Source organism: Salmo salar, chromosome ssa03 (genome assembly GCF_905237065.1).
Source record: "Salmo salar chromosome ssa03, Ssal_v3.1, whole genome shotgun sequence".
Taxonomy (NCBI): Eukaryota; Metazoa; Chordata; class Actinopteri; order Salmoniformes; family Salmonidae; genus Salmo; species Salmo salar.
Window position 1 is genome coordinate 53,944,974 of NC_059444.1, and position 27,204 is coordinate 53,972,177.

The 27,204-nt window shown below is 41.9% G+C and overlaps 1 protein-coding gene across 2 annotated transcripts; it reads right to left on the minus strand.

The window, feature by feature from the left end:
• Positions 1-5,614: 5,614 nt before the first annotated feature.
• On the minus strand, positions 5,615-23,437 carry LOC106600901 (nuclear body protein SP140-like protein). Of its 2 annotated transcripts, none has more exons than XM_014192670.2 (16): positions 23,280-23,437; positions 22,856-23,033; positions 21,810-21,984; positions 21,340-21,579; positions 21,067-21,186; positions 19,252-19,385; positions 16,093-16,140; positions 15,519-15,561; positions 11,159-11,368; positions 10,478-10,617; positions 10,240-10,308; positions 7,430-7,557; positions 7,090-7,207; positions 6,858-6,932; positions 6,529-6,672; positions 5,615-6,337 (listed from the first exon to the last, which is right to left on the minus strand). In XM_014192670.2, the coding sequence occupies exons 2-16, from the start codon at positions 22,994-22,996 to the stop codon at positions 6,224-6,226; spliced, it is 1,899 nt and encodes a 632-aa protein (XP_014048145.2). In that variant the 5' UTR covers positions 22,997-23,033; positions 23,280-23,437; the 3' UTR covers positions 5,615-6,223. The 2 variants fall into 2 exon arrangements, with proteins under 2 accessions (XP_014048145.2, XP_014048144.2); XM_014192669.2 differs by having other exon boundaries at positions 23,229-23,433.
• Between the last annotated feature and the right edge of the window lie 3,767 nt (positions 23,438-27,204).

The window sequence follows — 27,204 nt, forward strand, 5'->3', positions numbered from 1 at the left end:
TGTCAAAGTGGATATATGTTTTTAGAAATGTTCACAAATGTATAAAAAAATTAAAAGATGAAATGTCTTGATTCAACAAATATTCAATCCCTTTGTTATGGCAAGCCAAAATAAGTTCAGGAGTACAAATTTACTTAAACATGTCATGTTAAACACTTATGTGACTTGTTAACATTTTCAAATGACTACCTCATCTCTGTACCACACACAATTATCTGTAAAGTCCCTCAGTCAAGCAATGGATTTCAAACACAGATTCAACCACAAAGACCAGGGAGGTTTTCCAATGCTTCGCAAAGAAGGGCACCTATTGGTAGATAAACATGATGAAGTAAATCACACCGTGGATGGTGTATCAATACATCTAGGTCACTACAAAGATACAGGCGTCCTTGCTAGAGGTTGACCGATTATGATTTTTCAACGCCGATACCGATTATTGGAGGACCAAAACCGCCGATGCCGATTAATCGGCCAATTTAAAAATATATATATTTGTAATAATGACAATTACAACAATATTGAATGAACACTTATTTTAACTTAATATAATACATCAATAAAATCAATTTAGCCTCAAATAAATAATGAAACATGTTCAATTTGGTTTAAATAATGCAAAAACAAATTGTTGGAGAAGAAAGTAAAAGTGCAATATGTGCCATGTAAGAAAGCTAACGTTTAAGTTCCTTGCTCAGAACATGAGAACATATGAAAGCTGGTGGTTCCTTTTAACATGAGTCTTCAATATTCCCAGGTAAGAAGTTTTAGGTTGTAGTTATTATAGGTATTATAGGACTATTTCTCTCTATACGATTTGTATTTCATATACCTTTGACTATTGGATGTTCTTATAGGCATTTTAGTATTGCCAGTGTAACAGTATAGGTTCCGTCCCTCGCCTCGCTCCTACCTGAGCTCGAACCAGGAACACATCGACAACAGCCACCCTCGAAGCAGCGTTACCCATGTAGAGGAAGGGGAACAACTACTCCAAGTCTCAGAGCGAGTGACGTTTGAAACGCTATTAGCGCGCACCGCTAACTAGCTAGCCATTTCACATCGGTTACACCAGCCTAATCTTGGGAGTTGACAGGCTTGAAGTCATAAACAGCGCAATGCATTGCGAAGGGCTGCTGGCAAAACGCACGAAAGTGCTATTTTGAATGAATGCTTACGAGCCTGCTGGTGCCTACCATCGCTCAGTCAGACTGCTCTATCAAATCATAGACTTAATTATAACATAATAACACACAGAAATACGAGCCTTAGATCATTTATATGGTCGAATCCGGAAACTATCATCTCGAAAACAAACGTTTTTCCTGTCAGTGAAATACGGAACCGTTACGTATTTTATCTAACCGGTGGCATCCCTAAGTCTAAATATTCCTGTTACATTGAACAACCTTCAATGTTATGTCATGTCATAATTACTTAAAATTCTGGCAAATTAGTTTGCAACGAGCCAGGCGGCCCAAACTGTTGCATATACCCTGACTGCGTGCAATGAACGCAAAATGACACAATTTCACCTGGTTAATATTGCCTGCTAACCTGGATTTCTTTTAGCTAAATATGCAGGTTTAAAAATATATACTTCTGTGTATTGATTTCAAAGGCATTGATGTTTATGGTTAGGTAAAGTCGTGCAACGATTGTGCTTTTTTCGCAAATGCGCTTTTGTTAAATCATCCCGTTTGGCGAAGTCGGCTGTCTTTGTTAGGAAGAAATAGTCTTCACAGTTCGCAACGAGCCAGGCGGCCCAAACTGCTGCATATACTCTGACTCTGTTTGCAAGAGAAGTGACACATTTTCCCTAGTTAAAAGAAATTCATGTTAGCAGGCAATATTAACTAAATATGCAGGTTTAAAAATATATACTTGATATACTTGTGTATTGATTTTAAGAAAGGCATTGATGTTTATGGTTGGAGCAACGTGTACCTAAGCGATTATATGCATCGCAGGACAGGCTAGATAAACTAGTAATATCATCAATCATGTGTAGTTAACTAGTGATTATGATTGATTGATTGTTTTTTATAAGATAAGTTTAATGCTAGCTAGCAACTTACCTTGGCTTCTTACTGCATTCGCGTAACAGGCAGGCTCCTAGTGGAGTGCAATGTAAAGCAGGTGGTTAGAGCGTTGGACTAGTTAACCGTAAGGTTGCAAGATTGAATCCCCGAGCTGACAAGGTAAAATTCTGTCGTTCTGCCCCTGAACAAGGCAGTTAACCCACCGTTCCTAGGCCGTCATTGAAAATAAGAATGTGTTCTTAACTAACTTGCCTAGTTAAATAAAGGTCTAAAAAAATGTTTTTTAAAACGGCCAAATCGGTGTTCAAAAATACCGATTTCCGATTGTTATGAAAACTTGAAATCGGCCCAAATTAATCGGCCATTCCGATTAATCGGTCGACCTCTAGTCCTTGCTAACTCAGTTGCTGGATAGTAAGGAACCCACTCAGTGGTTTCACCATGAGGCCAATGGTGACTTTAAAACAGTTACAGAGTTTAATGGCTGTGATAGGAGAAAACTGAGGATGGATCAACAACATTGTAGTTACTCCACAATATTAACCTAACTGATAGAGGGAAAAGAAGGAAGCTTGTACAGACTAAAAATACTTTTTGCCCCAAAAAATGGCTAAGCAATCGTTTTTGGGTCCTGAATACAAAGTGTTATTTTTGGGGCAAATTCAATACAACACATTACTGAGTACCGCTCTCCATATTTTAAAGCATAGTGGTGGCTGCATCATGTTATGGGTATGCTTGTTTGTAATCGTTAAGGACTGGGGAGTTTTTTTTAGGATACAAATTAAATGTAATGGAGCTAAGCACAGGCAAAATCCTAAAGGAAAACCTGGTTCAGTCTGCTTTCCACCAGACACTGGGAGATAAATTCACCGTTCAGCAGAACAATAACCTTAAACACAAGGCCAAATCTACATTGGAGTTGCTTACCAAGACAACATTGAATGTTCCTGAGTGGCCGAGTTACAGTTTTGACTTAAATCTACATCGAAATCTATGGCAATGATGTACAATCCAGATGTGGAAAGCTCTTAGAGACATAACCAGAAAGACTCATAGCTGTAATTGCTGCCAAAGGTGCTTCTACAAAGTATTGACTCAGGGGTGTTGAAAACGTATGTAAATGAGATAGTTCTGTATCGGTATTTTCAATACATTTGCAAGAATTTCTAAAAACATGTTTTCATTTGTCATTATTGGGTATTGTGTTTAGATGGGTGAGAATGTGTATTTATTTAATACATTTTTAATTCAGGCTGTAACACTATGAATACTTTTTGAAGGAACTGAATCTTGTAGCCTATATTCATTACCAAAACGGCCTTGCTTTAGTGTGTAGAGCGCCATCCATTGTGCTGATACAGTGCAGCAGAGATAGGTTACAGATTTCGCGCCAACCTCAAGCAATGGTCTCAGAGTCTCTGCATTTGAACTTTATGTTTGTGGTATAGTGTGCTATGAGCAGAATTCAATATCATTCCAAAGGCCCCTTAGTCACTTTATCCTGGTGTCAGGTCTGGAACAGCACCATCCTGATCTCAGCACCCTTCACCGCGTTCTTTACTGCCCTGACTGCCAAGATGCTCATCAAACCCCAGTGGCCACCCCACTCACTGCAGCCAACCTGGCCCCCAGCCCCGCTCACCCCATTACCCACAACCTCCCACCACACCCAAGGCTCCAGGAACTCCACCGCCCGGTCCACCCCATCTGCAGCACCCACCCCCAGCCCGATCAGAAGCCCCAAGAAGGGGGCTCGGAGCAGTGATGCGATCCAGACACGACCTCTGCTAGACCCAGACAGGACCTCTGCTATCCAGACCAATGAGACGGCTGCTACTCCTCTAAGTAGCCCGACGGCGGCCCCTCTGGCTGTGGCTCTCAACACCAGTTCCACAAAGAGGTGGTAGTCCAGCTGTCTTGTTGGTGGCAGCGACTCTGCTTCCCCTGGACTCCCCTCTTCCTCAAAGTCTTCCAGTCCCAGGGCTGTCCATGAAGAGAGACTACAACAAGTATGGCTCTTACAAACACCCTCTGACTCCCCATGAAGCTCTAGCATCTACCTCCTCCTTCTGTCCTCCTTGTGTTTTCTTTTCCTCTGAATGGAGAACAATCTGTCTCTCCATTTCCTCTCCCATTGTTTATTCTTCATTTACAATTGCTTTTTATTGAATCGTCTAAACTGTACAGTCAATGCGCACGTTCAAGAGGATTATCTTTGTCAAATTGGTGACCATTGTTGGTCACCACCTTTCAAAGTGGGTTGCATTATGGGGTTAAAAATAACCAGACTTGAACCTACATGTTGACTGCATGAACCTTACAGAACTCATGTGATCTAAGGTAATGAAGTTTTGACTGCAAGTTTCTGCAGTTGCTTTTTACCAACTTCATCCTGTAGCTGATGCCTGCATTGTGGGAGGATCTATTTTCAACCAATCATTAAGTTGTTTTTGTTTGACCATGCAAACGAGACCAAAGACATGAATGTGATATTTGAGGCTCTCTCCTATGATTCTAAGCCAACTGTTTGCTTTGCCTGGAAGATCCGCAAACATTTTATTTTGCGATAGCTCATAATTTCAATACAATTATGATCTTTCATTATAGACTGTAATCGCATTTTCCTGTTTCTCCAGCGTTCGCCTCCTTCACTAGCTAATCAGCTCTGAGTGTGCGATAGATTCTGCTATTATCTACTAGTATTTCTAAAGTTAAAGTTCCTGTGAAACAAGACTGAAATATGAAATATATATCTCTGTCTGATTATACAGTACCAACAACAATTTACAAAATACTTTGGGTTTGGTAGTTGTTTTAGTTGCCAGCCGCCCATGCTGTATTTTATACCCTGCATGCTCATCTTTTGGACCGCCTTCTCCCGAAGAAATATCATGAAGCTGCAGACTCTTTACTCGAACGCAGCGAAGATGATTCGTCTTCTTTGTCAAAGGACTCTGAGGTTGCATTCCAAACACTTAAAAGACACACCCTCAGCCCTAAGTGGACACTTCTGATGAGGTATCATGACGTCTGACGAGTTGACACTTGCAAGTGTCAACTCGGGAAGACTCGGGAAGAATGAATTAATTTTAAATGGACTGCTCTTGCCTGGAAATTTGTCTTTCAATTATATATAAAGAAATATGCCTACAAACCCCAACATAAGCCACTATTGCAGTATTTGCATTCTCAGACCTGTGGCTTTACAACAAGCTGAAGCGAAATGGCTGCATTCTTTACCAAGCATGTCTGCGCAACGCTGCTGCGCAGCTCTGGGCAGGGATTCCCTGCTGACAATTGTTGTGACGTTACCAGCGTGGGGCAGAGACGCAAAGCAGACGCTGCCCAAACTGCCCTGAAGAGGGCGCGTCTGCTCTGTCTGATGATATTCTCCTCAACAGAACCACATTCTGGAAGGCTACACACAGTCAAACAAGTTGACCTACAGTATGCTCTACAATGTTTCAGAAATTCATGAGTTTATTTTCAACAGAATCCCTGAACATAAATCTAGTGAGGCCTAATCAGAAGTAAGAACCTGGAAGGTAAGAAATTCTAAGGCTCTTGCATGAGAGGGGAAATGCAATTTTATCACCATTCTATTTCAATTATTATCACACACCCATTTTGACTGGTAGAATGAATGAAATAAATTCATGAAATGACTAGATGGATCACAATGTACATGCAAGTCTGTATGAAGGCTGTATAGAAAGACATGGTGAATATTCCCTGTTGTCTCATAGCTCACAGATCACTGCACCTGTACATAGCTCATCTGTAAATAGCCCATCCAATCTACCTCATCCCCATACTGTATTTATTTATTTATCTTGCTCCTTTGCACCCCAGTATCTCTACTTGCACATTCATCTTCTGCACATTCTACCATTCCAGTGTTTAATTGCTATATTGTAATTACTTCACCACCATGGCCTATTTATTGCCTTTACCTCTCTTATCCTACCTCATTTGCACATGCTGTATATAGATGTTTCCACTGTATTATTGATTGTATGTTTGTTTATTCCATGTGTAACTCTGTTGTTGTATGTGTCAAACTGCTTTGCTTTATCTTGGCCAGGTCGCAGTTGCAAATGAGAACTTGTTCTCAACTAGCCTAACTGGTTAAATAAAGGTGAAATAAAATACAAAATGGTGAGATAACAGTACAGGCTCTACTGGCTGTTGGATGCAGTTGGATGCTGAAGTTGGATACTGAATGTACTCTTGAACTCTCTCTCAAATAGATCCTTCAATCTTTCGCCCATTCCATGGAACTCTGCATTGTCCTTCATTAAAAAAAGACACAGACACATTTGTATAGAAAACATAAAAAACAAACTAGAAATGCAATAAACACAACTCATTTAGCAAAGACACATTGTTAAAGTGTTATTCATTCATTAGCACAAGTTGACTAGTATAATCAAAATGTTAGCCCTGAGTCTTCACATTGGATACTGCAGTAGTGCAGTCTTACCCTGTTAAATGTGGCACAGTTGGTGAAGATAAGCAACACATCAGACACAAAGTGTTGCACTGTTTGGTAGAGATTCTGCTGCAGCTTCTCCACAACCCTGTCCAGCCATATAGGGGTCTTTATCACACTGGTGTAGTTTCTCACCTGGCAATGAAACATACAGACTGAGATATATGTGAACTTTGACACACACACACACACACACACACACACACACACACACACACACACACACACACACACACACACACACACACACACACACACACACACACACACACACACACACACACACACACACACACACAGAGAGAACCAAGTAAACTTACATTGATGCAAGGATCTTTCACAAAGATGTGATCCTCGTCCACGTGGTAGAGACACAGCAGGAGGTACTGGCATTCCTATCAGAGTAAACACACCATTATGTGACTGATCAAAGATTGTTTACAGTTAAGTCTGAAAAATTATTTCATGTCAAGTATATAGTGATGCTTATAATGGACAGGCAATTGGAAGCAGTTGGACCAATGGTAGAAGTCATTAATTCAGGCGCCTCACCAGTAGGTGGTCTGAGATTCGGCAGGTTAAGGCTTCCTGGTAGGTCATTTGTTTGGGGTAGCGCCACGACTGACTGGTCCTCTGTACACAGAATGTACACATCCACGGACAATCATCCCTGTGATCACACACACACACACACACACACACACACACACACACACACACACACACACACACACACACACACACACACACACACACACACACACACACACACAAACATTTCAATAGTGCACAAATAAGCTGACAGCTAAGTTAACCTACACAGAAAAAACAGACCTCTCTTGTATCAATCTCTTTCTCTCACTCTCTCTCATCAACCCTCAACTCTTCTCACCCCATTATGGCATCATCCACATTAGGAAGATGACATCTCTGATGGAAGGAGCGAGGACACTCATCACAGCATATCAAGCTGCCCTGGCTTCTACAGATGAAGCAGTCGTCATCGTTATCCTGATCATGCTGCCAAGGCAGAGAAGAGAGGAAGGTGAGAAGGAATTGGTTAACAATCAAGCACCAACTGTCTGTTTGTGTGTTAACGAATATCGTGCAGATTGGTTTCTCACACTCTCGGGTGTAAAACAAGACTCCTTATCAAAGACTCTGTTTGCTATGTTTATTAATGATTTGGTAAAATAAATTAAAACGGTTAAATATTGGAGTAAGATACAATGGATTCTGAAAATATTCTGACCCCTTGACTTTTTCCAGATTTTGTTACGTTACAGTCATATTTTAAAACTGTCTGGTTTCCTCCAGATGTGACGATTGGCATCCAGGCCAAAGAGTTCAATATTGGTTTCATCAGACCAGAGAATCTTGTTTTTCATGGTCTGAGTTCTTTAAGTGCCTTTTGGCAAACTTCAAGCGGGTTGTCATGTGCCTTTTACTGAGGAGTGGCTTCCATCTGATTGGTGGAGTGCCTGATTGGTGGAGTACTTCAGAGATGGTTGTCCTTTTGGAAGGTTCTCCAATCCTCCACAGAGGAACTCTTGAGCTCTGTGAGAGTGACCATCGGGTTCTTGGTCACCTCCCTGACCAAGGCCCTTCTCCCCCGATTGTTCAGTTTGGCCAGGCGGCCAGCTCTAGGAAGAGTCTTGGTGGTTCCAAACTTCTTCCATTTAAGAAGGATGGAGGCCACTGTGTTTTTGGGAACCTTCTATGCTGTCCATAGAGCTCCTGCAATTCCTTCGACCTCATGGCTTGCACTGTCAACTGTGGGAACTTATATAGACAGGTGTGTACCTTTCCAAATCATGTCCAATCAATTGAATTTACCACAGGTGGAATCCAATCAAGTTGTATAAACATCTCAAGGATGATCAATGGAAACAGGATGCACCTTAGCTCAATATTGAGTCTCATAGGAAAGGGTCTGAATACTTATGTAAATAAGGTATGTTTTAAATTTTTTATACATTTGCAAACATTTTTTAAATACTGTTTTCAGTTTGTCATTACGGGGTATTGTGTGTAGATTGATGAGAAAAAAAAATATGTAAGCAATTTTAGAATACGGCTGAAACGTAACCAATTGTGGAAAAATTCAACAGGTCTGAATACTTTCCGAATGCACTGTATGATGATGAAATGCTGATGATATTATTTTAATGGCAGAAACTGAACAAGACCTGCGGAAAATGTTACTACGTGCAGTCAATTGGTGCAAAATATTGAGAATCATGCTATGTTGTGTTGAAGAATTGATTGAGTTTAGTAGCAATTATATTGATGAACATATGACCTTCCTATATGGCACATCTGCTCTGGCTGACTCAGCAAGTAGAGTTCTTGGAGTTATAGGAAAAACCAGAATACAGAGATATTGTTTTTGCCACATATTCCAAACTTTATCAGACATGTGTGTCCTGTTGTGGACTATTCAGCAGGACTGTGAGTTGCTAAGAGGTATCTCAAAGCAGTGTGTTATTTTCTAAATGTCCAACAACTTTGCACCTATACTGGCATTAACTGGGGACATGAGCTGGGATCCCTGTGAGGTGAGATGGAAGGCGTGCATAGTGAGACTGGAATAGACTGTTGGATATGCCTATTGCCAGAAACGTTTTCAATGGGATCTGTTCACAGGAGGAACCTGGGCAACCAAAATGTCGCTTGGCCCTTTTCCAGCAGTCTGACTTTTAACATTTGCACAAAAAACAAATTAAGGGAGACAGACACTATTAAAAAACAACTGATGACGTAATATGAAAATAAATGGGTGGGGGAGATTAATCATATACCCAAATTGAGAACCTTTTGTTTGATTAAGTGTGAATTTGTGTGTGTGAGAGATACAGTATATTATGTACAACCTACCTAAAAGCAAGAGATCGTTATGTGTAAGATCAGGGATATTCCCCCTGCGTATTGAAACAGATCGGGATAATGGTCAAATGGATGAGGAAAAACGATGTAACTATTGTGACCTCGAAGAAATAAAAAATAACATTCATTTTATCATCCATTGCACTTTCTACTACGATATATACACTTGTCCTTATTTCAGAAAACCCACCAGATATACCCTGGCAATATGTGGCTGAGTGATGAGGAGAAACTGAAATGTTTTGTACATTGTGTATTTCTGTTTGCTGAATTTTTTTGATAAAGCCTGGAATAAAAGACAAATTGGTGACCTATAATTCAATTCTAAAAGTATTTTGTTTTTATATAGCAAAGTCCACATATGTCTATAGATATTGTAGGCCTCTCACATTTGAATCTTCTCTTTGTGCAAGATCAGGTTGAAACACCTTCTGTTGAATTTTTCTGTATTGATGTATAAGTTTTACCGATCTAGGGTTATTATTATTATTATTATTGCTTGGATAACCTTATCTACTATTATGTACTGATTTCCTTTTCATTATTTAGGCGGTGCACACTGCGCAGAACACCAGAAGAATTATCACTGTGAATCATTGTAATGTTTGTTAATGTGTCAATTAATCCCGTAAGGGATGGGTTGCCAACTGATGATTTGACACAAAAATGTCATTCATTCATTCATTCCCTATACAGTGATGTTAAGAAACATCTTGGAATTTCATTATTAAAACTGAAGCATTCGTTTAACCAATGTGATTGGCTGATTGGTAAGTGGGTGCCACCATGTTCCTGAGGATCGAGGGGGAAACTTACCCTGTCGTTGGCCGTGGAGCTGCACAGGTTGCACTTACACAGGAGAGAGTGGATGACCAAGATCTTACTCTGAAAATGAGAAACAAAGACCTTTTTGAAGAAGGGAAATGTTTTCATCACTTAAAGACCTGTCAGACTATCTTAAGCCATTCCTTGTACAGTAGGTTGGTAAGTGCCAAACAAACATTCCTTTTCCCTCATCTTTCTTCCTCTCTCTCTCTTCTCTTTCCCTCTGTACCTCAATGAGGAGGCTGAGTGATTTCCCGTCCCACTGGATGTCTTTCTTCCAGGAGGGATCTTCCAGAGCTGACCCCACCGTCACAAACTCCACCGGGGTCATCCAGCGCAGCTCCGTACGGATGCTCTTTCCACACGACCCTGTGTGGAAACAGAGGCGATAGGGGCAGAAGTACAAACTCAAATTAATCCAATATGGGTCACTACAGCTGACCAGAGTGACATAGGGCTATGGTCAAATAACCTGTAGTGTATTATCGATAATATTACGTCTATTTTTGTAGGGACATTTTCAGTACAAGTGCCGGTTTTAGCCAGTCAGCACATTTTTGACCATAGTCCCTGTTCAGACAGACAATGAGCACATACAGAGCAGAGAGCAACATATGACAACTAACACTTAGTACGCAGACAGAAAGCGCAATGACACAAAAAGCAACCGAACAAAAGACAGAAAATGAACAAACAATATCTACGCGCCTCACAGACAACATGGAAAGCGGCTATATACAGCTAATATCACGTGTTCACACATCTGATTTTCCTTTAGCCATGTCTTTAGGTTACAGTATGTGTGGCGCAGTTACGTGTGTCTGAAGGCAGTGTGTTACAGACATGGGAAGCTCTCACAGCTATAGGATTTTCTTATTTTTATTAAACCTTGAAATAATAAAATATGTACCTGATGCAAACCGATGCTTATGTAGCGTTCCATTGATGTCTCCATATGTGACTTTGAAGACAGACTTTTTCACAGCACCATGGCTGCCTCCTTTATCGCTCCCTCCTTCAGCAGTGTTTGCCTGCTCTTCTCTCTCTCCTTCCTCTCGTTCCTGCTCTGCTTCTTCCTCTACCTCGTCCTCCTCATCATCATCGTCATCCTCCTCAGATTCTGAAGTAAAGATAAACAAAGAGGTTTAGGGAAAGATAGTTGACTATATACAGTGCATTCGGAAAGTATTCAGACCCCTTCACTTTTTCCGTATTTTGTTACTTTGCAGCCTTATTCTAAAATGTATTAAATCAGTTTTTTCCCTCATCAATCTACACACAATACCCCATAATGACAAAGAAAAAAATGATTCAGAAATGTTTGCTAATTTATTACAAATAAAAACAGTAATACCTTATTTACATAAGTATTTTGACCCTTTCCTATGAGACTCAATATTGAGCTAAGGTGCATCCTGTTTCCATTGATCATCCTTGAGATGTTTCAACAACTTGATTGGAGTCCACCTGTGGTAAATTCTATTGATTGGACATGATTTGGTAAGGCACACACCAGTCTATATATAAGGTCCCACAGTTGAATAGTGCACGTTAGAGCAAAAACCAAGCCATGAGGTCGAAGGAATTGTCCATAGAGCTCCGAGACAGGATTGTGTCCGCACAGATCTAGGGAAGGGTACCAAAACATTTCTGCAGCATTTAAGGTCCCCAAGAAGGCAGTGGCCTCCACCATTCTTAAATGGAAGAAATTTGGAACTACCAAGACTATTCCTAGAGCTGGCCGCCCGGGAAAACTGAGCAATCGGGGGAGAAGGGCCTGATGGTCACTGACAGAGCTCCAGAGTTCCTCTGTTGAGATGAGAGAACCTTCCAGAAGGACAACCTTCTCTGCAGCACTCTACCAATCAGGCCTTTACGGTAGAGTGGCCAGACGGAAGCCAATCCTCAGTAAAAAGCACATGACAGCCCGCTTGGAGTTTGCCAAAAGGCACCTAAAGGACTCTTAGACCACGAGAAACAAGATTCTCTGATATGATGAATGCCAAGCGTCATGTCTGGAGAAAACCTGGCACCATCCCTACAGTGAAGCATGGTGGTGGCAGCATCATGCTGTGGGGATGTTTTTCAGCGGCAGGGACTGGGAGATTAGTCCGGATTGAGGGAAAGATGAACGGAGGAAAGTACAGAGAGATCCTTGATGAAAACCTGCTCCAGAGCGCTCAGGACCTCAGAATGGGGCGAAGGTTCACCTTCCAACAAGACAACAACCCAAAGTACACAGCCAAGACGATGCAGGAATGGCTTCGGGACAAGTCTCTTAATGTCCTTCAGTGGCCCAGCCTGAGGCCCGGACTTGAACCCGATCGAACATCTCTGGAGAGACCTGAAAATAGCTGTGCAAAGACACTCCCCATCCAACCTGACAGAGCTTGAGAGGATCTGTAGAGAAGAATTGGAGAAACTCCCCAAATATAGGTGTGCCAAGCTTGTAGCATCATACCCAAGAAGACTTGAGGCTGTAAGTGCTTCAATATAGTACTGAATAAAGGGTCTGAATACTTATGTAAATGTGATATTTCAGATTTTTCTTTTTAAGAAATTTGCTAAGAGTTTTTGCTTTGTCATTATGGGGTATTGTGTATGGATTGAGAGATTATTTTCTTCATCCATAAGAATAAATCAAATCAAATCCGGTACTGAGTCAGTTTGCGGGGGTACAGGTTAGTTGAGGTAATTTGTGTATGTAGGTAGGGGTGAAGTGACTAATCATAGATAATAAATAGTGAGTAGTAGCAGTGTAGAAAACAAATGGGGGTCCGGTGGCCATTTGATTAATTGTTCAGCAGTCTTATGGCTTGGGGGTATAAGCTGTTAAGGAGCCTTTTGGTCCTAGACTAGCCGTGCGATTACCGTGCGGTAGCAGAGAAAACAGTCTGACTAGGGTGACTGGAGTTTCTGACAATTTTATGGGCTTTCCTCTGACACCACCTATTATGTAGGTCCTGGATGGCAGGAAGCTTGGCCCCAGTGATGTACTGGGCCGTTCGCACTACCATCTGTAGCACCTTACAGTCAGGTTCCGAGCAGTTGCCATACCAGGCGGTGACGCAACCGGTCAGGATGCTCTCGATGGTGCAGCTGTATAACTTTTTGAGGATCTGGGGACCCATGCCAAATCTTTTCAGTCTCCTGAGGGGGAAAAGCTTTTGTCGTGCGCTCTTCACGACTGTCTTGGTGTGTTTGGACCATGATAGTTCGTTGGTGATGTGGACACCAAGGAACTTGAAACTCTCGACCGCTCCACTACAGCCACGTCAATATTAATGGGGGCCTGTTTGGCCCACCTTTTCCTGTAGTCCACAATCATCTCCTTTGTCTTGCTCACGTTGAGGGAGAGGTTGTTGTCCTGGCAACACCCTGCCAGTTCTCTGACCTCCGCCCTATAGGCTGTCTCATCGTTGTCGTGATCAGGCCTACCACTGTTGTGTCGTCAGCAAACTTAATGACGGTGTTGGAATCGTGTTTGGCCATGCAGTCTTGGGTGAACAGGGAGTATGTTGAGGATCAGCGTGGCAGACGTGTTGTAGCCTACACTTACCACCTGGGGGTGGCCCGTTAAGTCCAGGATCCAGTTGCAGAGGGGGTGTTTAGTCCCAGGGCCCTTAGCTTAGTGATGAGCTTTGTCGGCACTATGGTGTTGAACGCTGAGCTGTAGTCAATGAACAGCATTCTCACATAGGTGTTCCTTTTGATTGCGTCATCTGTGGATCTGTTGGGGCAGTATGCAAATTGAAGTGGGCCTAGGGTATCCGGGAGGATGTGAGCCATGACCAGTCTTTCAAAGCACTTCATGGCTACCGACATGAGTGCTACGGGGCGGTAATCATTTAGGCAGGTTACCTTCGCTTCCTTTGGCACAGGCACTCTGGTGGTCTGCTTGAAACATGTAGGTATTACAGACTCAGTCAGGGAGAGGTTGAAAATGTCAGTGAAGACACATGCCAGTTGGTCCACGCATGCTTTGAGTGCACGTCCTGGTAATCCGTCTGGCCCCGCGGCTTTGTGAATGTTGACCTGTTTAAAGGTCTCGCTCACATCGGCTACCGAGAGCGTTATCACACAGTCATCCAGAACAGCTGGTGCTTTCGTGCATGCTTCAGTGTTGTTTGCCTTGAAGCGAGCATAAAAGGCATTTCGCTCGTCTGGTAGTCTCGTGTCACTGTGCAGCTCGCGTCTGGGTTTCCCTTTGTAGTCCGTAATAGTTTTCAAGCCCTGCCACATCTGACAAGCGTCAGAGCCGGTGTAGTAGGATTCAATCTTAATCATGTATGGTCGCTTTGCTTGTTTAATGGTTCGTCTGGTTCGCCGATGACTGAGGTGGGATACTCCTCAATGCCAGTGGATGAATCTCGGAACATATTCCAGTCTGTGTTAGCAAAACAGTCCTGTAGCGTAGCATCCGCATCATCTGACCACTTCCGTATTGAGCGAGTCACTGGTATTTCCTCCTTTTAATTTTTGCTTGTAAGCAGGAACCAGGAGGATATAATTATGGTCAGATTTGCCAAATGGAGGGCGGGGGAGAGCTTTGTATTCATCTCTGTGTGTGGAGTAAAGGGGATCTAGAGTTTTTTTCTATTCTGGTTGCACATGTGACATGTAGGTACAAATTTGGCAAAACTGTTTTAAGTTTACCTGCTTTAAAGTCCCCGGCCACTAGGAGTGCCGCTTCTGAATGAGCATTTTCTTGCTTGCTTATGGCCTTATAGAGTTGGTTGAATGCGGTCTTCATTCCAGCATCGGTCTGTGGTGCTAAATAGACGGCGCTAAATAGACGGCTACGGATAATATAGATGAGAACTCTCTTGGTAGATAGTGTTGTCTACAGCTTATCATAAGGTACTCTACCTCAGGCGAGCAATACCTCGATACTTCTTTAATATTAGACATTGTGCACCGGCTGTTATTGACAAAAAGACACCCCTCGTCTTACCAGACGTAGCTACTCCTCTGTTCTGCCGGTGCATGGAAAATCCCGCCAGCTCTATATTATCTGTGTCGTCGTTCAGCCACGACTCGGTGAAACATAAGATATTACAGTTTTAATGCTGTAACATTGCAAAATGTGGAAAAAGTCAAGGGGTCTGAATACTTTCCAAATGCACTGTAAGCATGAAGGGTCCGGCCTGTGTATTCACAAAACGTTATAACATCAAAAATACACAGAGAGACAAAACCATCCCCTTTACCAGATAGTCATGTCTAAAGGATTCAGAAAGATTGAATTAAGTTGTGATTGGTGTACATACGTGTGATTGAGCCCCTTGATTGGTTGGAGGGAAACAGTGCTCTCTAGATAGGAGAAAAGGGACAGATCAGTTTTACATATATCAGTCACATAATAGACTCTTTGTCTAATATGGTAAGAACATGTACAAAGAAAATTAAATTTATGCTCGAATAAACATCACAATATCAACGGCTGAGGCTAAGCTGTTGTCAAGTTTAGATGTTGCAATAAAACTGATTCATGACTAACATTTATAAACAACATGTACTCAGATGCTATGACGATGCAGCACTTTCTTTGCACTTTTATTGGTCCCACATCTTCATATACCCAGTATGGTATCAGGCTCTACTTAGAGAATCCAAATTGCAATCATGTGTTCCCGCTCTATTAATTCGCCAGGACCTCCTAACAGTGGATGAGGAACCAGAGTGGTTATCCTGGATTATATTCAGTTGTTAAAGGCAAGGATATATTTTTTAATTCAGTTATTACAAAGTCATTTTTACATAGAAATGTGTACAACTAAATGGTCAAATGAAGTTTGGCTGTTAATGCAGAGGATGTGGTATATTGAAAGATTGGTCTCCTACCTGTGCACTCTTTCTTCTTTTAAAGTCTGGTGAAGTTAAATGACCTTCCTGAGGTTGGTGGGATGGTGATGGGAGGGGGTAGAGAAAGGGGGACAGACATTGCTTTTTAGTGTTGAGTGACTGAATGGCATATCAGTGAAATACCTGTACATTTAGTTTCTTTACAGAAAAACAAAAATGTTATAATGTAACTATAGTTTGTTGCTCCATCTGGACCAATTTTCTGGTATATGTAATGATAAACCGATATGCTGTGGTAAGAGTAGGTGAGATCAGGGTTGGTTGCCTCACGGGTTGGTTGTCACAGTGCTAATAACTAGCAACCTAAATGGAGCTGTGTAATATTTTTAACTTCTTATGGCTTGAATCCCGTTAGCGGGATCGATATGACAACAGCCAGTGAAAGTGCAGGGCGCCAAATTCAAAACAACAAAAATCTCATAATTAAAATTCCTCAACCATACAAGTATTATACACCATTTTAAAGCTTTACTTCTTGTTAATCCAGCCACAGTGTCTGATTTCAAAAAGGCTTTACGGCGAAAGCAAAACATATGATTATGTAGGGTCAGCGCCTATACACAAAAAAAACACAGCCATTTTCCAGCCAAAGAGAGGAGTCACAAAAAGCAGAAATAGAGATAAAATGAATCACTAACCTTTGATGATCTTCATCAGATGACACTCATATGACTTCATGTTACACAATACATGTATGTTTTGTTCGATAAAGTTCATATTTATATCCAACAATCTCAGTTTACATTGGCGAGTTACGTTCAGTAATGTTTTGCTTCCAAAACATCCGGTGATTTTGCAGAGAGCCACATCAATTTACAGAAATGCTCATCATAAATGTTGATGAAAATACAAGTGTTATGCATAGGATTATAGTGTGGCAAAGAAGGGGGTCGAGTGATAAATGGCAGATACGTGAGGGCAGAACTAATAAACGGGCTCTGCCCGATCACTAAAATGGCCACCCCGATCAGAACTACAATTCCCAGAAGCAAGGGGAACCCTCAGAAGGTGGAGCCGACCCACAGATAAAAGGTCAAGAAAAACCAGGAAGAGAGAGAGAGGTCGGGAAGGATCTATGAACCATAGAGAAAGAGACAATCTACATTGGCTGGATTTACCGTGTACGAGCTGGACTGTTTTGGACATACCTGTTGGCGTTTAGACCTGGACCTACCGAGAACCAGATTTGTGTACCGAACTATCCTTGACCTTACCTGCGGCCTGGGTGGACCAGGACAGCGAAACAAACACACAGGTACTGTCATGTTCGAAAGAACTTTCATTCTGGGCTGACTTTGGTGACAGTTTCCCACTTAATTTGTGACAAACGCTCCTAACTTTGAAGAGGTTTGCCACACGTGGTGGAGAGTGTGGGCACTGGATTAACCATACCGCTGGTTAGGTAGAAAAAAATAAAAAAATAAATAAAAGTTTAGTTAGCACTCCAAAGGGGAGTCAGGTTTTATTTTTATTTTTTTGTGGCTTTGTTTGGTTAGGACAGTTTTTTTTCATGAAAATTAGTATGGAGGGAGCCATACAGGCCCTGTTACAAGCGGCGGCCGCCCAACAAGAGGCAACTAGAGCTCAACAAATAGCTCATCAGGATGCAATGCGAATGTATCAGGACACGTTACAGGTCCAGCACTGCACCAACCAGCTGCTCAGAGAAGAGCAAGAGAGAAACACCCGGGAGTTAAGAGAAGGCCTAAAGGGGCTAGCGGACCAAATTGGGGCTCAGTTACCAGCTGCAAATACCCAAAGGTGGGCCAATCATTTTCTTCAAAAAATGACAGCGCAGGATGATGTGGAAGCATATCTTACCACCTTCGAAAGGACGGCAGAGAGGGAGAAGTGGCCGACAGAAGAATGGGCAGGGCTTCTGGCACCATACCTGGCAGGGGACGCTCAAAAAGCATATTTCGACCTGGAGTTGAAGGATGCACAGGATTACGATAAACTCAAGGGAGAGATTCTGACTAGACTGGGAGTGACCGATACCGTGAGGGCACACCGCTTCCACCAGTGGTCCTACAGACCGGGACAACCCCCCCGAACACAGATGTTCGACTTGATTCACCAGGCCCACGAGATGGTCGGCGGAAAGTACCTCGTTCTGGCCAACCCATCGTCGCACTTCTTGGGGTAGACCTCGCTGAAACTGGTTGAGTACGATGGTCTCGACGACCTCGGCGGACGAACGGGTTTCCGGTCGCAACCATTTCCGTGCCAGGTAACAGCTCCCCGACCAGCGTTTAGAAGCCTGTTAGTGCCACTCCCCATAATCAAAACGCCATTTGAGAGGATAGCGATGGACATAGTGGGCCCACTACTCAAATCTGCCAGAGGGCACCAATACATTCTGGTCATTCTAGATTATGCCACTCGCTACCCAGAAGCCATTCCCCTTTGGACAAGCATGTGTGTGTGTGTGTGTGTGTGTGTGTGTGTGTGTGTGTGTACATGTTAAGTGTGTGTGGGTGTTAGGGATTTACATGGTTAACCGGGATCCCTGACTGACCCAGCAACACTCTTCATATTTCCCCGAAAGAATTAAGTGACATTTTCCCCCAATGTCAGCACTAATGCAATTCCACAAAATAGACAACATGAGCAGCATCAGATTAGCAAAACATTTAATTTTACATTATCCTAACAGGTTGTCACATGGAAGCCTTCAGCCTAGCATATTTACTTCACACAAAGCCGGTATTAATTCAAAGCACACGCATAATTGATATTGCCGGACTGCACATGCATCTCGAATTCAGGGGTTACAGGAAACCCCTACAGTATAGCCTATAAAACAGGGCTCCTCAACTGTCGGCCTGCGGGCTGAATTTGGCCCGCTGGTGGTTTTATTTGGCCCACCAAGTTTTCTGAGCACCAGTTGTTGAATTTTTATTGTTGGATATAAAAAAACTGTAAAAACACCAGGAAATCAGCTCCAAGTGATTTTACATTTGGGAAATCTGTTCCTAAGTATTTCCACGCATAATAGAGACACACGTGGCCACCCCTCCCACTTTTCTGTGTCATATTTGATGAATATGTTATATATATTTAAATGCAATGTATCCATGTCTGGTTGAATTGTGTTTTTAAATTGTCAAATAAATCAAATCAAACTATATGCTGTACCTGGATCAGTTCTCCCAGAGTGGTGCCGCTACAGCGGATACTGTACTTCCACTTCCTACTGCTCTTCTTCCCCCCAAACTCCTCAAAGCCACTTGGGGTGAACCAGTGACCCTGGACCACAATGCACCTCTCCCCTGAGACAGACCATTGAGGAAGTCAGACATCATACACACCACTACAAATTAAAACCATGCAAAGTCAAATTGACCGTAGTACACATGTGCCTGACTGTGTCTCCTGCACATCACACTACTGTGTTAACCCACTAAAGACTATGCATTAGATCTGGGCCCGTATCCACAAAGGGTCTCAGAGTAGAACATTTATCGTGAGTGCTGATGGGTAAAAAACTATAGCTATCCTTGAAGCCTTTAGTCATAAGAGTCACACCAAGTCCTAAATATCTGTCGACACCTCATGAGCTGTCCTAACCAGTTAAGGGTTATTAGCAGGTTTCTTGGTAATAGAAAAATGCAGTGAGTCAGTGGTTCCTGCGCCACATACAATTACTTTGGAGTTGTTAAAATAATGTTTAAATATTTCTATATGATCAATCCATAAATAATCTAGACCTACTGTACATGTAACAGTATGTCTTGAGCTTTTGACAATGATGTCACATGAGACCTATTTCACAACTATATGCCTAAATACTTATAACCACTAGGCTAATAAATAAACGCGTTTTTCTTTTAGATTATTTAATTACCTACATCATGTTATCAATTTGGAGCGCAATATTACTTTGTTAAAAAAATATGTCTAAATTGGGCATGCCTATAAATTGAGTAATTGAAGGCATCTAGGATTTATGCCGATATTACAGACCTTTCAAACGTTGTATGCAACGTTGTATGCAACATTATCTGCAAGTGACTTGATGCCTCCTGTGGCAAAGCAATTCAGGGTTGTTAAATGTGAGTGACAAGTGTGTTGAAATAAAGGTAATCTTGTAAAAAAATCCACTTTTAGAAACCATCAGAATAAATAAAAAAAAGGTTATGCATGCCAACATATTAGAGTAGGAAAAGTGATCGTGCCAGGCGAAAATTATATCAAACTTTTTACCATTGCAACATTTTTGATGTAGGCTACAGTCAGATTCGCCGTGGTTGCCTGAAGGACGTTACCTACAGTATGGAGTTCACAACTGGCAATGCTTCATCGCGATTGGTTATTCTCCATCATTTGCAACAATGTCAATGAGAGTCATCACTATCTTTCCTTTGCGGTACCTCAAACTGTCGTGATTACCCGCTGAGAAACTTTTATGAGTTGATTTTAATCCTGACTCAGAATTTGTCTGCGAAGTATCTTACTTCATTCTAAAACCTACTGTCAGTTGTCTTTTTGTTGTCTTAAAAAAACTTGTTTTAACAGGATCCCTAGGACCTTTTCTGAGATGCTTTGTGGATATGGGCTCTGGTCTTAGGGCTGGAGAAATGTAACCACTATCAAATTCATAAAATGGGCTATGGATGCAAAGACTGACCATCCATGCTATTAACATTCTAGTTTTAACCATGTTTTGAGGGGTTGTTTACATTTACTTTGTTAACAAACATTGTAGTAAAAAAAGCTTATATTTTGTTCTGATGGGGTAAGACAGTTGAACTAAGCTCACGAGATATTTATAAGTTGTATTCTTCAAGAATCAATGGGTACATATCATAAATGTATAAGTCCAAAAACCAATGTAGCAACTGCAGATTGCCCCTTTAAGGTCTCAGGCACGGTTATTTGGGCCGAACCACTGCCACCGTTACACAGAAACACAGAGAATCACATCACATTAAGTCCATTGTTACGACCTACCTTTGGCCAGCATGTTCCTGATGAGCGTGCCTTCTTTGACCCCACAGGTGACTGGGAGCTGGGTCTTGTAGATGGGCCAGTTCCAGATGTCATCTTTCTCCCCCTTCCTGAAACGTAAACCTGCATGGGGACACATTCCAGACAAACATTAAGATGTGACTTGAAATTAAAAATAAATATATTTTCCCCCCCCAAAAAAGGTTAGAGGGACTTTAGACTTTCTGACTCAAGTCCTGCTCTTTCCCAGAAGGCAGCATGAATCCTGGGACTCACAGTGGGTCGGCCTCTGGACTTTCCTCTTCTGACTGGGGTTGGACTGGGTGGACGTGCTGGGCTGCTCCTCCTCAGCACTCTCACTTCGCTCTTTCTGTTTACTATTTTTCCTTCTTGTTTTCTCCTCCTCTTTCTCCTCTTCCTCCTCCTCCTCTTCTGCTTCTGCTGAAGCCTTCTGCTTTTTATCCTCCTCTTCCTCCTCCACCTTCTTTGGCAGTTTCTCATAGAATGTGAACGACCCTGCATGGGATTGGAGGCAAAATTTAGCAAACCATGCAACCTAAATTATTTACAACTAATTAAAACAATTATAATATCAATTTGACAAGGCATTGAATCTCAACTTCTAAGCATCCACCATTGCAGCTACATTTATATTAAACTAGGAATTAGAATTAGATACCGATACTAACTTATACAAATGAATGCCATAATAATACAATAAGAAGAGTGAAGACTCCAGAACTGACCGTCCAGCAGGCGGTTTCGGAGCAGGCATAACGTGGGGTACTGCTGCAGGAGGTGGTCCCTGAACACACAGTTCCAGAACACCTTGATGCTGTCGGGCCTCTCTGCCTCCACCCAGTCCAACACCTGGTACACACCCTTCTCCCTCAGCTCCTTACTCCTCATCGGAATCAGCTTCTGCAGGAGGGGTCAAATACAAAACTATGGTCCAATTTGTGGGGGTTGTCAAATTAAGGCTGGAGTGGAGTGATAGACTTGATTCTCTAGCAACCACCATCTCAAATCAGTTCATGTGACAGACAGGAATTTAAGGACACATATCAGGCCTTATGAATCAATGATCATCAACTCCAATTTCCACTCGTACAATAACATTCAGAGACCTGTTACCAGCTAGCAATAGGACAGTAACTGGTTTTAGTTTCACCAAATAAATTCTGTAGACTACAATTTGTTTTGTTTCACGGTTTAATCTGGGTTTTATTCAGTAGAGTAAAGTATAGTACAATACAGTATAGTTTACTTCAGTAGAGTACAGTAACATATAGTAGAGTTCAATACAGTAGAGTACAGTTGTTTAATTCGGTAGAGTAGATTAGTACATTAGACTGTGCTCTGCTGTATTGAAATATACCTTACTTGTATTTACTGTGCTGTCCAAACCTGTGAAACATAGATGTCTATGATTTCTCAACCATATACATCTGTCAATGTTTGGGCCAAATCCCAACGGGACCAAATCTGAACCAATTATAGTCAATTTTATTTTACTAGGCAAGTCAGTTGAGAACAAATTCGACTAGATGTCTGTGGATGTTAAAATCAAGGCCAGTATAGACCGGACCAACCAAACATTAACGTCTGTGATTGGTTCCGATTTGGCCCAGTCTAGACCCCCCCCCAAAAAAAACCCCACGCCGGTCAGGACAAATCAAAAGACGTCGGCGTGGGTCCGTGGTTGGTAGGATGTAATTTAGCACTTCTTGCTTAAACTGTGAGTGGGCGGGTGTGTGAATAGAAACTTGGCATTCCAGTCTACTGCTCTCACCTTGTACATTTCTTCCGGAATGAGGTGGTGGTCTCGGAGCTGGTTAAGAAAGGTGTGTGGTTGCTCCATGCACGACATTTCTGTTTTACTACAGCGGAAAAACCGCAGTAACCCCTCATCTGTGAAATGTAACGGGTCCATTGGCGCAGACGCAACTGCAACTCTTCAATACAGTTTCCTTTGTTGAAAAAATCCAATATTTACCAGGTTACTGAATATTATTAATAGTTGAATAATGAACGATCCGGGTCATATTGGGTTGTGTGTGTATACACAACATATTGGGTTGTGTATACACACAACCCAATATGACCCGGATCGTTCATATATACTGATACATTAAAGTTTGATTGACATTATGTAGACTATTTACATTTCAATACAGGCCCCGAGCGGATTGATTCATTCAGACGAGTGCACATACCGATAGACGCGCGTTTGGACGAAGGACGGAGAGGACGTAATGAAAACGTTTTCAACTGTAGGCCAACAAGTTGTTATTCAAGTTATTTTCGAAGATGAATTAGATGTCCCACAAGCACGGAAGTACACTTCGAGTGATGTTTGGAAAGTGAAAGTGTTCATGTGATTTCATATGAGCCACAAGGGGAGAGGCTATAGATTTTTTAACTCATTGTTCTACATGTGAGGAGCTCCGTGGACCCTTCTTGTTCGGAAGTAATTTAGCCATTGTGGCCATTGGAGCAAGGGTCGACAGGTCTCGCTGAAAAGTATTGCCCAAGTACCACTCAACACTGCACCACAAGGCCTGTAAGCGAGGAGTTGCCACATTCAGCCAATACAACTTTTCCGCATAACGTTATCGAGCGAATAAAGAAGGAATATCAACATAACTTGTAACGACATAAGAAGCAAAATTCGGTTTTCCATCAAAACAATCATTATTGAGAGCTAACTTGACTAACAAAGGAATTTTAAATTATCATTCTTCCTCATTAAACACCCCAGATCATTATCCATCAATGAATGTCGATTTAACTGCTGCGATTGTAAATAAAACCTTATGCACATGTGCATAACTATAACTATAGATACATCCGACAGGAGTTTGTTTGAGCGATGAAAGTTGGACAGAGGATCTCGAAGTGTCTGTGAAAGAAATACTTGGACACCATTTTAAAACGAATGTTAGGCAAATTTCTGACAATTGTTACTTTATTATGTGCCAGATTTTAATACTACCAAACAGTTATAAATGGCCAATTTTCGAGATTGACTTGTCATTTCAATAGGAATAGACTAGGCCTACTGACAAAAATCTGGGTTTATATTGTAATTCAACTTTGCCATAGTTTGGTTAGCTAGATGCAGGTAGCCTACAGCCCCTGATTGGCATACATCTAATTTCAGATAGCCTACAGTAACCTAGATAATATGCAGGCAAGATGCAAAATGAACGATTTATCAGCTTGATTGGTTCAAATTCACAGACTGATTTATTCTTGTAATGATTGTAAAATGGCGCCGGAGCAGAAGCAACATGTGGTTGGAGTCATTAAAACTCGTTTTTCAACCACTCCACAAATTTCTTGTTAATAAACTATAGTTTTGGCAAGTCGGTTAGGCCATCTACTTTGTGCATGACACAAGTAATTTTACAGACAGATATTTCACTTTTAATTCACTGTATCACAATTCCAGTGGGCCAGAAGTTTACAAACACTAAGTTGACTGTGCCTTCAAATAGCTTGGAAAATTCCAGAAAATTATGTAGGCTAATTGACATAATTTGAGTCAATTGGAGGTGTACCTGTGGATGTATTTCAAGGCCTACCTTCAAACTCAGTGCCTCTTTGCTTGACATCATGGGAAAATCTAAATAAATCAGCCAAGATCTCAGAAAAACAAAGATCTCAGAGTAAAACAAGTCATATATCGACATAACCTGAAAGGCCGCTCAGCAAGGAAGAAGCCACTGCTCCAAAACCGCCATAAAAAAGCCAGATTCCGGTTTGCAACTGCAAATGGGGACAAAGATAGTACTTTTTGGAGAAATGTCCTCTGGACTGATGAAACAAAAATAGAACTGTTTGGCTGTAATGACCATCGTTATGTTTGGAGGAAAAGGGGGAGGCTTGCAAGCTGAAGAACACCATCCCAACCGTGAAGAACGGGGGTGGCAGCATCATGTTGTGGGGGTGCTTTGCTGCAGGAGGGATTGGTGCACTTCACAAAATGGATGGTATCATGAGGTAGGAAAGTTATGTGGATATATTAAAGCAATATCTCAAGACATCAGTCTCTGACATTCTTGCCTTCCCGGGCGTAGTTATTGCTGGAATCTACCCTGATATGCAGCATGGACTGTAGGAGCCTCGGAGTGCCACTGCCAGGCACCACCACTCCACTCCCCACTTCCTCCCTGTCCAATTCTGGGGTTGAGTACACCTGTTGTGTGCTCTTCTGCGACCTTGTGAAGTTGTGAAGAGCTGTTGCAACTAGGACGAGGTCAGGAATGATCTGAACACTCGCCACTGGTGGTCTTGAGGTCAAAGGCATTTTCCACACAGCGCCTTGCTGGAAAAAATAAGAAAACCGTGGCATGATTATTTATGTTCTTTGCTATTTGGTGTTGTCTTTTTTGACAATTTATAGGAAAATAACCAAGGTTGGTGCTCATTTGTAATTGAAGATCCTTCTCTCGTCTTCCAACTAGGTTCTTGGTTGGGCTTCAGAGTGTTGGATTTCAGTCTGAATGCCTTATTGGCCACCACAACATATGGCACTGGCTTTTTTGTTAGGCAAGGGGATTAGATCCGCCTTTTCCTGGGTCCCATTCCTAAGTGCTCGACTATTTTGGATGAAGCAGTTGTTAACTAGAATGCTAACGCTCATTGATATAGGCTGTAGCAAAAGCTAGCCAAAGAGACATTTTACTGGTTGAAGTTGTAGTGTTTTTTTTAAGTACAATTCAGTTGATTTGCGACGATGACACAAACATATTAAGCAGAACATTCATACGAGCCTTAAAATGTAATTATAATGTCACAATGGGTGGCTTGTGGATTCAGGAGAGTCAGGCGCAGGAGACAGAATGATTCCGTGAATGAATTTAATAAAATATCCACACGGAACATATGCAAAGGTATGGAGTGCAAGGTGTGCAAAAAGAAACGCACCACCCTTAAAAGAACGTAACCAGGGACGCAGCCCAAACGAATAGCGTAACTCCAAAAATACAGAACCTCATGACGAACACACCCTGACAACACGAACAATCCCGCACAAACAACAAACCTAACTAACTAGCCTAAATACCCCTCCCCACTAAAAACTAACACAAAACAGGTGCGCAACTAACCTAGGCCTAACTAACCGAACGTGAAACATAAATCGATGGCAGCTAGTAGGCCGGCGACGACGACCGCCGAGCGCCGCCCGGGCGAGGAAGGGCGCCACCTTCCGTAGGTGTCGTGACATATAATCCAAAATTAGTGTGAAATACAATCCTAAACAACATGTAAATAGAGGCTGTAGCATGAAAACAACTGTGTTAGCAGTGGGCTTATGTGACCATTACATTAGTGCATGCTAGCTAACACATTTATATACATCAATCATATACCAAAGCACATCCCAAAAAGCCCCTCAATCCCTAACAGTTACCATATACCCACATATGTATAAATCAGCAATGTACAGCAAACTTGTACACATTGTAAAATATAAAAATATAATATTGTATTCAGAACGTGACCTACGCCTTGCATCACATTTTCATACTGGGGAGACCTGACGTTCGTGATCTCCCACTATCTGCAAGCAGGGCCAATAACATCACACCTTATTGTCATCGGAATTAAATACACATTTCTTTAGAGGCAAGTCTAAACATAACCAACCCTGTTACATATAGGCTACTTGATGCCCAACAGAGGCAAATGTCGGCTATCATTCTCCACATTTAATGCATGTGAGGGAGTTCCATAACTTCAATTTCAAATGTCCACTGAGCATGCGTAAAGACCTTCGCTTGCTATGGTTCTCCATAAGGAAAGTCGACATCCGAATGCAGTTTAAACCACCTCCTAGCGAATTTATCTAATGCGCTCTAAAGCGCCTAAAGTCGTTTTACTGTGCTTTGTCGCTGTTATTTCTTAATGCGCATCAGTTCTAGCGAGTTAATGTTTTATGGAAATAGGTCTCCATAATGACAATCTAAATAGCCTACCTACAACTGGTTAAAAAGTTGTCACAACGTGCGCTCTTCTCACTAACATGAAAAGTCTCAACACACAATTTAGATTTAAAAAAAAATGCGGACATTGCAACCATATTTGGCTCTCTGTAGAATTGCTATAGATGGGTTCGCTGAAAACGATGCGCAC